Source organism: Marmota flaviventris, chromosome 15, assembly GCF_047511675.1.
Source record: "Marmota flaviventris isolate mMarFla1 chromosome 15, mMarFla1.hap1, whole genome shotgun sequence".
In the NCBI taxonomy this organism is placed as follows: domain Eukaryota; kingdom Metazoa; phylum Chordata; class Mammalia; order Rodentia; family Sciuridae; genus Marmota; species Marmota flaviventris.
This window is the reverse complement of record NC_092512.1, coordinates 21,061,230-21,073,608: the sequence shown is the minus strand read 5'-3', so window position 1 is coordinate 21,073,608 and position 12,379 is coordinate 21,061,230. Positions and strand designations below refer to the sequence as shown.

The window sequence follows — 12,379 nt, the reverse complement described above, 5'->3', positions numbered from 1 at the left end:
CTGGTATGATGTTACACCTAGCTTAAGAGAGAATCCAAACAGCAGACACAATTAAAGATCTGGAAAGCTGAAATCAATCTGCAAACAGGAGGCAAAGTTCACCTATTCTGCAGTGGCTAGGAAAGTCAACTAAACCTCTACGGGACAGAATTTACATGTCAAGAGACAAGAATTTTGTTGTAGAATAGTTTCCCCTTTCCCACAGGACATATGTTCCAAGACCACTCTGTAGATGCCTGAAAACACAGATGGTACCAAACCCTAAACATAACATGTTTTTTTTCCTACACAAATATATTTGGGATAAAGTTTAATTTATAGTCACAGTAAGAGATCAATAACAGTAAAATGGATTGTAGTTGATCATGTATAACTAAAACTACAAAAAGCAAAACTGTGTCAGGCATGGTGGCACATGCCTGTAATTCCAGTGGCTTGGGAGGCTGAGGCACGAGGATCTCGAGTTCAAAGCCAGCCTCAGCAACAGTGATTTGCTAAGCAACTCAGTGAGACCCTGTCTCTAAATAAAATACAAAATAGTGCTGGGGATTTGTCTCAGTGCTAGAGTGCTCCTCCTGAATTGAATCCCCCGTACCCCCTCCCACCCTGTAAAACAAAACAAAACTGTGGATTGGGGGATGAACTACGGTATTGCTGTCAGTCTACAACTTATATAATTGTAAGGCAACTCCCTAGAATCACAATTAGATAACACAAGATGGTGTGATACAGACAATGATGCATGGTTTTCCATGGACAATTTTTTCTCTACATGGATCACTGACAATCTTATTTACTCACTCCTTAAACCTAGTACCTGGAGAGGTCCCATAAATACTTGCTAAATGGAAGAATGTCAGCATTAAGCTAGGCCCTTCACACGTGTCATCCTGTTTAATCTTCCCAACAACCTTTTAAGATAAACATTCTTCTTACTCTACTGATGAGAAACTAACTTGCAAGACATTATGCAGCTACTGTGTCTTAGAGGTTGGGGTGAAAGACAATGGAGGGTTTGACTCAGGCATATGATTAGAAAACATCTCTCTCTCTCTTCTTTCTCGTTCTCTGTCTTGTCTTCTTTCCATTTAGTATATGTCCTTTTTATTTACTATAACTGGACCATCTGCCTCTAAATCAAGGGCTGTTTATGTTATGTTGAAATAACATGTTTCCCTAATGAGCATGATACTGAAAATCCTTGCTTTAAGAAAAATAAATGAACAGCAGCACTTGGGAGAATCTCAGCACAAACAAGAGACTCTCGATTGCTCTTGTTTGCAGCCTTGCAGATTAGCACAAGGTATTTACCAGCCCAGACTTTTGTTTCTCCTTAGGTGCTCTTTCCCAATTATCAGGATAACAGCTAGATGAATCCAACACTGCTTCTGTGTGTTGTGTTGTTTTCACAGAGTCAGGGCAGCACTTAGAAGCACAGCGGCAGTTTGTACTCACCGTATGCTTGGGGTAACCAGGGACTCCCTCCATAAAACCATGTTGAGGCAAGTGCTATAATCATCTCCTTTTTACAGTTGAAGAAAGCACGAGTGACACAGCAGCCTTTACAAAGTCACACAGTGTGTTGCAGCTCTGGGCTTGGATCTGACCTTTGGAACCACTGCCCTGTCCTCTCCCTGAGTCACTCTAGATCTGTACAGACACTTGAGGTGGTCTTGAGGTTTGCTCTATCAGTACATCTTGATTTTTTTTCTAGTACTGGGTATTGAACCCAGGGGTGCTTAACCACCAAGCCACATCCCCAGTCCTTTTTATATTTTGAGACAAGGTCTCACCAAGTTGCTAAGGACCTTGATAAATTGCTGAGGCTGGCTTTGACCTGGAGATGCTCCTACCTCGGCCTCCCAAGTCACTGAGATTAACAGGTGTGTGCCACCACACCCAGCACAAATTGATCTTTCACAGATACTTTGCCCTGGTTATTATCATAGCCTCCAAGGGCACTGGGGTTTCCACTGCTTCTAGCATCATGGGGCTGGTAATCACCGATTCAAGTCCTAGAAGCCATCTTCTGACCACCTGGCACTTAGAATCATTCTTACTTTAAATTCATTCCAAGAGAGGCAGGGGCTAGAGAACAGGGGAAGAGAGTGGGATTCTGAGGACTTCAACAGATGAAGGTCAAACAGATGTGGACCAAATGTTAATCTGATTTCATTCTCTCTGTTCCCCAAGTCCCCAAATAATTCGCTTTCTTTGCTTGCCAGAAAATAGGCTTCTCTCAGAATGAAGTGAGGGTGTGTTTTTCAACAGCTCCAAATGACACTTGATATGAATGACAGCACAGGACTTCAGGCAGGAGGTCTAAATCCATGATTGGCTCTATTATTCCATTTAACCTTCATGACCACTCTCTGAGACAGACAGTATTATGCTCTTTATTTGGGAGATGAAGAAGTGAGGTTGAACAACTGGCCCAGGTTAGAGTTTGCTCAAGATCCCAAGGAAGCTGCAATTTCTCCAAAGCAGAGGTGTTTCCTGATACCAAGTGTGCCACCAATAGCAGAACGACAACTGTTTGACCACACATCTCATGGCCTCGCCCCTTTCTCATGTCACATGGCACAGAGCCCGGGGAAGTGGGCCTTTTACCCCATAAGCCCAGAAGCATGAGAACTTTAATCCTGAGGGGCGTATGGCTCACCTTCCTCCATCTGTTCTGAAGCCTATCTTTCCTCGTAATTCTCATCCCTAATGAGGGACAGCTCTGCTTTCAAATAAGATCATGAAAAGGCTTTTTGCCATTACTATCTCACAACCATTAAGGGACATTAAGCAGTCACTGTAATCAGTCAAACAGTTAGTGACTGGCTGCTCATTTTGTGGGGTGGAACAACCACCCCTCTGTGGGCTTTTCCTATACACTTATGGGGACAACTAAAAAATGAAATCTAGACACCTGCAGTCTAAGCTAAGCATCCTCACTGCCTTCAGGACTTCTGGAATCTCATCCCAAAAGTTCATTAGCTCTAGTTTAGGGGAGACAAAAAGTGCAATGAAGGACCACTTTAATACTTGAGAATTTAACTCGCTTGTGAACTCAGCTTAAGCTACACCTGACGGTGTTCTTTGTATATTCAGTCATTGTCAACTTGGTAAGCAGAAATCTAAAATGATCTAGTTCAGCTTTTTAAAAAATATTTAGTGTTAGAACCCTCTTTACAAATTGAGTTTTCTGTATGAATGGAATATGTAAAACAGATGTAAAGGGAACGGGTTTGAGTGATACACCTACCTCAGCCCAAAAAGCACTGCCCATCTCCTTTGGCCATCAAGGACTCCATAGAACACACTTAAAAACCACCAACTAATTCCTGCTCTAGGGTAAGAAGTACACTACAAAAAGAAATACTTTCTGCTAAAGTGTCCCTTTCAAAACAACAGAAGTGCTGAGCACAGTGGTGCATGCCTGTAGTACGCCAGCAGCTCTGGGGATGCTGAGACAGGAGAATTGTGAGTTCAAAGCCAGCCTCAGCAACAGCGAAGAGCTAAGCAACTCAGTGAGACCCTGTCTCTAAATAAGATACAAAATAGAGCTGGGGATGTGGCTCAGTAGTTAAGTGCCCCTGAGTTCAATCCCTGGTACAAAAAAAAAAAAAAAAAATAGGAATAAATGAGCAAGGAGAAGGGTTAGGATTTCTCAAGGTACATGATGGTGGGTTTGAAAAAAGGTTTGGAATCTGGAGTGCTCAGATATTCCACAGCAAGTCACTTTCCCATGGGGACATCAATTTTCTCTCAAAAGAGAGGGGGATCTGTACTAGACTTAGATTTCTCAACATTTCTTCCACACAAAGCCCTTAGTGTGGTGTTCCTCAGCCTTATCTTTCATTGTAGTGTTTGTGAATGAAGGGATGGAGGTAGAGCCACAGGGGCAGGTGAGGCCTGGGAAAAAACCCCAACTCCAATCCACTGCCATGGTGGGAGGTGTACTTTCTCCATCTCAGCCCCCAATTGACAGACTGGTCTGAAGGGTCCTTGCAGTTCACTGTACTGTCCTGTTTTATGCTTCAAGTGCCTTTTAACCCCCCTATATAATACTCCAATAGTCTTGATCTAAGCCAAGCTTTACCTTGTCCCCTTAAAGGTATTTATCAGAGGGACACTGAATTAGTATTATTTTTCACTCAGAATCTTGGAACATCTCAGGGTGTGGACACAGAGGACGGTCCTCAGGGAATTGGATGGCCAGATCATAGGAAAAGCAACTTTCCACCATAGACTCGTCTACATCATGGAATACACAAGAATAGCTCACCAGTAAGAAAAGTCAATAAACTTTAGCTAAAATAGCAATAGAAATAAAAAAATAAAGATTTTCCTAACTGGAAAACTTTCCTGCTTGGATCTTTATAGGAATCCTATAAGCAAGTCGCTTTGGAGGACTCCCTTTTTTCTCTAGGAATAGTTTGCTTTTCTTTTCTTGAGGATCCCCCAATTCCTTACCTTGAATGCAGTTTTATATTAGACACTCAAAATTCACAGTTTCCCCCTCAAAACCATTTATGTTTGTTAAATGTCATGGTTTGTGTGAATCTGGAGTCTATCACTGTTTTAGAGTAACCCCATGCCAGAACATTTTAGTAGGAAGATACTGTTTCCTGGTAACGCTATGGGTGTGTGTGTGTGTGTGTGTGTGTGTGTGTGAGAGAGAGAGAGAGAGAGAGAGAGAAATATCTCGAATACTGCATACTTTACCAGTTATGTCATGCTGTTTGAATGACTCACTGTAGATCTGATACTGATTCGGACAATGTTTCTTCAACCACTTGCAGACATCCTGCTGGGTCCATAGAGCCACTGGTTTTGACAGCTTCACAGTAGATGACTATAAATAGAGAAAAAAAAAAAAGAAGGTCTGTTAATGCCGGCCCCATGCCTAGGAAAGCACTATTGTCGAAAGTCCTAGAGTGGGGATTCCCTGACGATGATGATTATCTGGCTATTATCTTCCTTGTAACCTCTACAGACTTTCTCTGTGTTGTTAAAAAAAAAAAAAAAAAAAAAAAAAAAAACAAAGAAAAGGTCCAGGAAGAGGAGGCCATGAAAATTATACTTATTCTTGAGTTATCATCTCCACTGGGAGAAAACCTTAGGAAGTAGAGTTTTCTACTAAAAACTCTAACAAGATAATGGGGTTACTAAGCAAGTAATTAAATTTTAGGGGTAAAATAGCAGCCCCCAAGGACCTTTCTCTCTACTCAAAAATGCATTCATCTCTTGTCTCTGACATCCCTAGGGCCTAATGCAACACTTGCCCCTCCAAATGCGAATAATTATTTTAGGATTGAATGGTATAGGATTTAGATACTTGCATACTAAAAAAGTGCAAGATGGCCTGCAGGATCTGGACTTAGGGTGACCCTATAAAGCCTAGGAACATTAATTATGCCACAGCGGGGACGCCAACAGTCAATTCTGCCAGCATGTGGAGAATGGTAATAAGATAATGGAGTAGTTAGGTTTTATATAGAAGCCAGCTAGTCAAGGCCTTTTATTGCTCTCTGGTTCTTTCAGGGAAGTGTTTCTAAGGGAAAAATATCAAAACACACAGAGGTGTAAAGGTCCCAGCCTTTGAGAAATGGTGGATTTCAAATACATTTATTAATAAGCATTGATTCTGTCAGGGGCTGGTCTCCCCCATGGATCCCAGGAATTTGGTTTAGGTGAGATGAAAGCATCAGCATCAATATTTTTTATCATTCTGGGAAAAGTGTTTGCCAAAAAAGTAGGTCTACAATATTGATAGTTCTTTAAAGGGTCCTGAGTGGTACAAAGATCCGCCCTTAAATATCACTGCCCTTCTCACCAGGCATCATTTTCTTCTACTTCTCTTTCCATGTTTCAGATTAAGGCAAGGAAAAAGCCTTAATTTGGAAGGAGTGTGATTTAGTATCCTTCAAACACTTCCTAACATTTTTTTTTTCCCAACAAAGAGCAGGTTTGCTTCAGTTTCAGAACCTGTAACAAAAAGCAGCAAATCTAGCAACATCTACTTACTCTTCTTTTTTCTTTGATTATGTTTGAGGCAAACTTCACTTTATGGCAAATAAAATATGGGATAAAAATATAATTCATTTTATTCAGTAACGTAAAGTTTACTTTTAAAACAAATTTGAGCTAAAAAAAAAAAAAAAAAACTCATTGCCCCAATTTTAGGAAAAAAAAATTAAGGAAAAGTGGTACAGATGGTGAGAAGAAAATAGTAAACATAGTGGGAGGAATATGTAGGGATTCTCATTTGGAAAGCATAGGGCTCAGGTATTATTTTTTTATCAATGTATTTTCAATTGAATGGTTCTTTGAGCCATCACAAAATAATTCCAAAATATACTTAACCAAATTTTTTTGTACTATGATATTTGTTTCCCCTTTCACTCTTATTAAGTGTGACAGATTCTATTTTTCAAATATGACCATACATATGCAGGAGGGTGAGGCTATATATATCATTCTATGACTTCATATGTAAATCAGACATAAATGTGTGTATATATACATATATACACACATATGTGTGCACATGTGTATATATGTGCACACATATGTATATGTTCTCATTCAATGTGACTGAGCATACTTATTTGCACTGGTATTGGATTGATGTTTCCGCCAGTTGAATTTCAGCAGGGTATGTGACCATCATGACCAAGGTGGTACAGTGGAATTGATGTTATGTGATGTCTGCTCGTAGCACTCACCCTTAGAACATAGCCACCATGGTATGAGGAAGCACAAGCCACATGAAGAGACCATGCACAAGAATGTTTGCCAATCCTCCAGCTAAGGGTTCAGCTGACAGCCACCACTAACCACTTGACAAATGAGTAAACAAGCTTCATATGATTCTAGCCTCAGCCTCAGAATCTTCTCATTGAGGAACCCAGACACCATTATGCAAATACAAGACTTCTTTGCTGTATCAAGTGAATTCCAGACTCATATAATTGGTGAGCATCAAAAATAATTGTTGCACACTACCAAGTTTTAGGCTAATTTGTTTTGCAACACTAGTAACTAGCGAGGAGAGCAGCTGCTATAACTTTGTGTTCCTTAGAGTGCATTGCATTTAATAGATGTTCTGTGAGGGCACAATGAAAAAGTGAATGAGTAAAAATAAACAATTTTCACTTTATCTGTGTTCCCAGGTGCATGTGACTATCCCGTCTGCAGTGAGTTTCAGGTCCAGCCCTCCCTGCTCTTCCCCACAGTGTGTTGTGCTTGCATGGCTCCTAATCAACATGGCTTCCTCTGCCTACCACCCTTCTTCAGTCCCTGGTCTCGGCCACCATTTTCCTTCTAAGCTCTGTGTGAAATCATATTGTTTGTTTCCTAATTTTGATGAGAAAGGAGAACCTTGGGCATGGGGGTACAAATAAGTACTTGTTTTTTTTGTTGCTATTGATGTTGATATTCAGTCTTTTTTGGCCATCATTACTTTCTTTCCTTTGCAAGATTAGGAAACCAGAATTTAAGATCTTTCAGGTGGAAATGCAGTTACCACCATGTTTCACAAGTCAGCATCTCTGAATCTGGCTCTCTCCTGCTCTAAAAACTTTCCTTCAGATTAACTGAATGAGTTTAGAGCTGACACATCATTACCCTGAAACTCTTGCAAGTTTCTTGCAAGTACAGCTAATCACATTTTTTGAAGACTCCTATAAACCAGTCAGAGAAGGCTGTAAATTAGGAAGGAAGAGGCAGGGGGATGGAGTTGCTTATACATCAATATATTAAACTTCCTTCTTCCTGAAAGGTCATTCTTTAACTGGCTCATTTCCCATGCAACAGACGACTCCGCACCAAGACTAACCCATTCTGCTAGGCTTCAGCTAAAGATTTACCCAAAATTGCCAAGTCAACTCAGAACAATCCTGACCCCATATGCATTTGTTGTATATTCTCCTTTTGCCATAAATTCAGTAGTTCTGAGGCTAACAGTCAAGGAACTGGTTCACTTTTCCTTCAGATATATTCTCGCTAAGTAATAATTTAGAATCAGTTGCTTGGACAGGAGTAAATACAAAGCTTAAGACTTTACAAACCCAGAGGGAAATGTCTCCATATAAACTGGTATAACAAATGAAACAGAGAATAAAGATTCCTACTATTAACAAGGGTTGTTTATCTCCTCTTAACCAAAGGGCAATAAAAGTATCAACCCTATTTATCAGCTGATTCTTAGCTTTGGTTGAATTATAAAATTGTTAATAGTTTACCACACGTTAACTTGATAAGCCATTATGACAATGTTTCTGGGTTCTCAGAGATAGTCTTCATTTTTTTTTTTTTTTTTTAAATTTCTGTCTGAGCCTCTCTTCTTGTAGCACCTGGGTGAACCAGTCATACCTCCTTCCATTGTCACCGTCCCCTCCCCAACAGCAGTCAAGTTTGGGGAGTAAATGCCGTAATCTGATGCCTTTAAGGATCTCAACATTTATTTCTGTGTGCAAAGTGGAACAACAATGAAAGACATATGTTAAAGTACCCTCTGTGGCATTTAACAGACTGCCCCATGGAAGGTGGGGACAGAAGGCTGGAAGGTACCATATCCTTCTACTACTCTCTCATCCTCTTCCTCCCAATATTAACCCCTCCCTTTACATCCATCACTAGCTGATCATTTTCTCTGATTTGCTGCCAGGTCTTTTTTTTTTTTTTTAAATTTCCTCACAGTAGGAACCTCAACCAAAATAAGAATAGTTCATAAAACAAAGAGATAAAGCATTTCATATTTACTAGGAACAGTAAGCTAATAAGAAAAAAACATCCCGCCCCAAGGCAAACATTAAGAAAACATTTACTCCAGTTGCTTTCTCCATGTTCACTTCTAGAACATCATTCCTAGATTTACAGCCCTGGAGACAATTTTGGTTTGTTCTGCTACCCTGAAAGAAGGTGGAGGCAGTTTATTATGGTAACCTATATGCATTATGACACCAAGCAGAATTCCAGGCATTTCCTTTCGGAATTGGTCCTCCTGGCCTTTCTATAGACAAAAGGGAAAATGCATTTCAGATGCCTTTAATTTCCATTTTATGAGACTTTATAAAAAATACACATTTCTAAGGAAAAGGTTGTTTGCAAATTGTTTTTGTTTTTTTTAAATGATTCTTATTTTAATTTGCCTTCATACAATAACTTCAACTGTGTTTTATAATAATTTCTGATTTGTGTTTAACTGGAAAGAACTCTTAAGCATTTAAGTTTTCCAAGATAAATATGAAGCTTTTCTGCTAAATAATAAAAGAGTTAAATGTTTTAAAGAAATTTGGTATGGAAAGGACATATTACAATATGCATTTGAAGTTAAATTTTATTTTCTAATTTAATTATCCCTTATCTTTTTGCCATATAAATTCTCTTTTAATTTACTTGGTTTTGGTTTATAAGAGAACACTGCAATTTTAACTTCCTAATTGCTGAATAAGCTCTTAACTAGGCAAACTTACAAGAGACTTCATCCATACATTGTGAAAAAGTAGAGAACATTCAGATGGATTCCATCCAATGGTAGAACAAGGGAGAGTTATGGCTAAGCACCAGAAAGTGGCAAACGTCTTTTCAGCATCTCATTAGATGCCACTGTTTCCAAACTCTAAGAACTCTCTTCCCTTACTATCTTTCAATGTTCTGTAGCTCCTTGTCCTCTCTTTTGCTGGCTACCATTGTGCCATCCTATTCAAAATAGGAGAGAGAGAGAGAGAGAGAGAGAGAGAGAGAGAGAGAGAGAGAGAGAGAGAGAGAAACTGAGACTGTAGAAAGAGAAAGGAGAGGGAATAAGAGGGGAAAGGGAAACATAGAATCAACCATTGATGTCTACTTTAGCAATTTTTAATGTTCATTTACCTGAAGAAAGGTAGAAAGGTCCTCTATGAGCAAGAGGAAATGCTCAGCATTTGATCTAATTAATTTTAAATACTAGTAATGCCCCCTTCTGTCACTCTGATTCTTTCCTGGAAGGAGGTGGCTAGAAAACTTTTAAAAATTTATCTTGCCTGCTTTATCTGATTCCAGGGTAGCCTGGGATTCACTTTTAATGCTCATTCTTGGGTTTGAACCAAAATATTTCAGAACGAATAAAGTTGTTAAACTTCACATCTTCCAAAAAGAAACCATATCACTGCCAGAAGGTTTCCAGGTAAAAGATAAACACATTTATTTCCTCTTGGGTGAATGAAAGACAGATAAATGTAGTGCTATTTGACATTCGTTCATCTTTGCTGCTTTCACATCACCTGGATCATTTCCTGCTTCCTAAACTGTGATGCTCCTGAGAAGGGTTAATAGTTTCTAAGTAGCAGCACTGGGGAAGCAATTTGATCAGCTTTCCCAAATACATACTGTGGCATCATAAGATGTCTTTTTTTTTTTCCAACTGTTTCTCAGATGGTATCTATTGCAAAACTTTTACATTTACCATTTTCCTCCATTAGCTCCTGTGACTTGCTGCTATTTCCTTCAAAAGGTAGTGTCCTAAATGTGCTAACTACAAAAATGAAATCTATCTGATGAAAAGCCTAACTCTTTATTACGACTGAGACACATCACAGACTCAAGCTGCACTTAAGAATCTCACTCTTTGAATCCTCTACAAATGAACTGCTGTCAAACCAGTGATCTCTTATCCTGAATGTAGATTTTTCTGGACCTCAATTTGTGTTTACAGGTGTCAACTCATTATGTCAAATCTTTATTAACCAGTGTATTGGTTATTCTCCTACATTTGCATCATCCATGTTGAAGAAAAAAAGGTTATTTCTCTTAATTTGCCCATATCAAATTTAGGGAAGATCTTTTTCATTCCTAAATGCTGAGAACCACAGGCTCACAGAAATTGAAAGTTTAAAGGTATTTGAAAAATCAATTAATTCAAGTTTAAAACTGAAGTAAGAATCCAATTCACTGTAAGACACCTCAAATAGTGGCTGATAGAGCGGAACTATGATGACTATATCAAGTTGTGTAAGTGAGAGTGTATACGTGTGTGCATTGAAATGACTTCATGTGGATAAAGACTACATGTCAGTTTCCTAATAGAAAATGATTACCCTCTCTCTCCCATCCCATCCTTTTTTTTTTTTTTTTTTTTTTTTTTGGCTGCATGAAATTTGAGGAAACACTGATCTAGATTCAAGGATCTCCCTGAAAATTCAAAGCATTAGGAAAGTATTATCTTTCTCACTGATTGGGACCCACCTTTTAAAAAAATGCAAAACAAGCTTCCTCACTACCCTCTAATTTCTATTTCAAAAGCAAATCAGTGCTCTTATTTCCTTATCATTAGATAGGCCGATAAACCCCACAATGTCACCCACTCCTCTCCCTACACAACCAAAACCTATATGTAACTGACCACGTTCCATGTATCCAATACGTAAACAAACTCACCATGTCCAAGATGAACCTCGTATTCTTTACCCCCAAACCGCTCCATCTGTCACTTTCAACATCTCATCTGATACCAATCCAGCTGATAAAATCTCTTATCTGATAGAAACTTCCTCCTAGTACTGAGGCCTGAAATCTTGGATTCACCATTGACTATTCTTTCTATTATAGTCCACATCTAATTTACTGGAGAAACCTGAAGGTTCGACTTTCAAATACATCAAACTCCATCTCTCCCAACACCCTCACCGCCACACTCCTGCCCGGAAACGCCATCCTGCCTCACCTAGAGTGCTGCCTCTGGGTATCTCATACACTATCAAGGTGTTCTGTTCCTTCCTGGACTTCATTTTATTTTTATTTTTAAAATATTTTATTTTTTAGTTGAAGTTGGACACAATACCTTTATTTTATTTATTTTTATGTGGTGCTGAGGATTGAACCCAGGGTCTCGCATGTGCTAGGTGAGTGCACTACCACTGAGCCACATCCCCAGCCCCATGGATTTCATTTTAAATCTTGGAAATGACTTACAAGGTCTCACACAACCTGGCTATCGAGCATCTTTGATGTCATCTTTATTAATTTTCCTGCTCCATTGCTGCTGCCAAAAAATGCCAACCATGACTACTTCTTGCTCTTCCCCTAGACACCTGCATGTTAATTCCTCACTTCCTTCAAGCCTTTGTTCAAATGCTCCCTTCTTAGCAAGTTATATCTGGATTTCCCTGTTTAATAAAGCCAACTCCTCTCTGGTGCATCCAGTACCCATTACCTCACTCCAGTGTTTCTTTCCCCATGACACGTACCATTAAACACACTACATAATTCACTTATTTTATCTCCTGTTTATTATCTGTCTCTTTTCACTGCTTCGTGCTCGGCACAAGGGCTGGGGACTTATTTTGTGAAGAATCTCAAACTTTAGAACAGTGCCTGGCACAAGACAGGCACTCAATAATTATCTGTT

At 39.3% G+C, this 12,379-nt stretch overlaps 1 protein-coding gene across 1 annotated transcript in view; it reads right to left on the bottom strand.

Moving 5' to 3' along the window:
• The window catches only part of Samd12 (sterile alpha motif domain containing 12), a 376,179-nt gene that overhangs the window by 215,290 nt on the left and 148,510 nt on the right, over positions 1 to 12,379 (bottom strand). The window contains exon 3 of the mRNA XM_027952472.3: positions 4,717 to 4,846. Coding sequence (XP_027808273.1) covers positions 4,717 to 4,846 — 130 coding nt within the window. The remainder of the gene's footprint in view (positions 1 to 4,716; positions 4,847 to 12,379) is intronic.